We start from the raw sequence: 2261 nt of genomic DNA, 5'->3' as shown, positions 1-2261 counted from the left end.
CATCTGTTATTCACTAACATAATGTTTTGGAAAAGGTTCTAAAATGAGCTTTTAGATTTCTGTGTTAAACTAGACTAACTGTTTTCTTTGAATTGGTGATTAAGTTACCACCACTGAGCCGACACTAGGTTAAAGGGCACTGAGATGCCTGATTTCTGACATGGATGCTAGAAATTGCAACTGATATCTTCTCTTTCTACAATATGGAGTGCTTTTAGCCACCAATCCATTTTCACAGCACTGTATGGGATAAATTTTAGTATTTATTGGAAACTATAATACGTTTCTTCCACATTTTCCTGATGGCATTCTTCATTTCCTTATTCCTGAAAGTGTAAACTATAGGATTAAGCAATGGTGTCAACACTGTGGTAAATACAACAGCATTTTTCTCAAAGGAAAATGCAGATATAGGTCGTGCATATGTTAATATGCATGGGACAAAAAACAAAATCACAACAGTAATGTGGGATCCACAAGTGGAGAGAGCTTTGTATTTCCCTTCAGAGCTGTGGGCTCTCAGAGAGAACAAGATGACGCCATAGGAGACAAGCAAGATAGAGAATATTATGATGCAGATAGACCCACTATTGGCAAACACCAAAACAACAAATAGGTGTGTGTCAGTGCAGGCAAGCTTTAGCAATGGGAACAAGTCACACATGTAATGATCAATGACATTGGGTCCACAGAAGGGTAGCTGCAACATGAAGATAATTTGTATGATAGAATGTAAAAAGCCTCCTGCCCAGGACACCATCACAAGATTGACACAGAGCCTGCGGTTCATGATTGAAGAGTAGTGAAGGGGCTTGCAAATAGCCACATAGCGGTCATAAGCCATGGCTGACAGGACAATCACTTCCATCCCAGTGAAGAAGTGGACAGCAAACAGTTGTATCATGCAACATTCAAAGGAGATGGTCTTCCTCTCATAGAAGAAGTCTACGATCATTTTGGGAGTGACAGTGGAAGAAGTGCATGCATCCAATAACGACAAGAAGATCAAGAAGAAGTACATGGGGGAGCCCAGCAGTGCAGGGCTGTAGATGATGGTTACCACAATTATCATGTTGCCCCCAATAGTTACCAGGTAGATCAACAAAAATATAACAAACAATATTTTCTCAACTTTTGAGTTCTGTGAAATTCCAAGGAGAAGGAACTCAGTGACACAGCTCTGGTTTTTCATGATTCATTAGATGATGTTGCAAGTGATATGTTCAAGTAAATCTATAATTATGAAAAATAAATACTTAATACAATTTACAGAATTAGTATAATGGTGTGCCCTCAGGCAAAATTGTCTTGATTTATTTTATTACTATAAAACAAAATATTAGAATGTTTTATAGTATATAAGTATATAACATGTAGAATTGAAGTTAGAATAAATATTTGAACAAGATAAAATGACCACATTTTTAATACTGGGATGAAATAATCTCCTGTCTGGTGGACAATAGAAACAATATAAATTTGAACAATCACTTTTTATAATTATCTTGATATTTTTGAAGTGAAATGTTAAAAAAATATAGAAACTATATTGAGCTATGAACAAGAGGTCACAATTTAATAATCTTGTCAGATATTGCTTGCATTAGTCCAGGATGAGTAATCATCGGTTCCTAATCAGACCACTGCCTTATATGGTATTAAGAGAGGAGCCAAAATATTCATATGAAGATATGGTTACACTACGAAGGATCTTAAAACATCAAATGAATCAATCTATACTCTGTTAAAGAAAAATGTGTCTGTTGTGTGTTCAAAATTTTGTAAATTAACTGTTGATTCATCATCTTAAAATGGTACCAGAACTTTATTAAAAAAAATACAGACTGCTTTCCTGAAAGCCAAATGAGATTAGCGAGACTACAAACTAATATAAGCTATTCAGGACTCATTCTTTATCAAAATTATGTGGCAAAGCTTATTAATTCTACTTTATTTGCCCAAAATGTATAATGAAATTGTGAAGAAAAACAAAGGATAGATGATTAATCTGGGATCTTAAGAGATTAAGATGCCAATACCCAGGAGATCTCCAAAGAGACAACTGGGTAAAGACTAAGATTGTTTTTCTCAGTAAAAAGTTTACAGTAACATTGTTTTTTCTGCCATTTCCCTCTGTTTGTAAAGGTTAAATAATGTTGTTTCTTTATTCATATGGGAAAGGCATCTTGATAAAGGCAACAGAATATATGTTGAAGAATCAAAAGGCAGGAACCAATCAGCAAGACATGGACACTAGTGGC

General features: G+C 35.0%; 1 protein-coding gene across 1 annotated transcript; it reads right to left on the bottom strand.

Annotated features, from left to right (window-relative positions):
* Positions 1-256: 256 nt before the first annotated feature.
* Or4c120 (olfactory receptor family 4 subfamily C member 120) lies at positions 257-1192 on the bottom strand. The gene has a single exon (NM_001000355.1). It carries the CDS (start codon positions 1190-1192, stop codon positions 257-259), a length of 936 nt encoding a protein of 311 aa, NP_001000355.1.
* Between the last annotated feature and the right edge of the window lie 1069 nt (positions 1193-2261).

Source organism: Rattus norvegicus, chromosome 3 (assembly GCF_021556685.1).
Source record: "Rattus norvegicus strain SHRSP/BbbUtx chromosome 3, alternate assembly SHRSP_T2T, whole genome shotgun sequence".
Lineage (NCBI taxonomy): Eukaryota > Metazoa > Chordata > Mammalia > Rodentia > Muridae > Rattus > Rattus norvegicus.
Note: the sequence above shows the minus strand (reverse complement) of the source record. Positions and strands in the feature narration are given on the sequence as shown.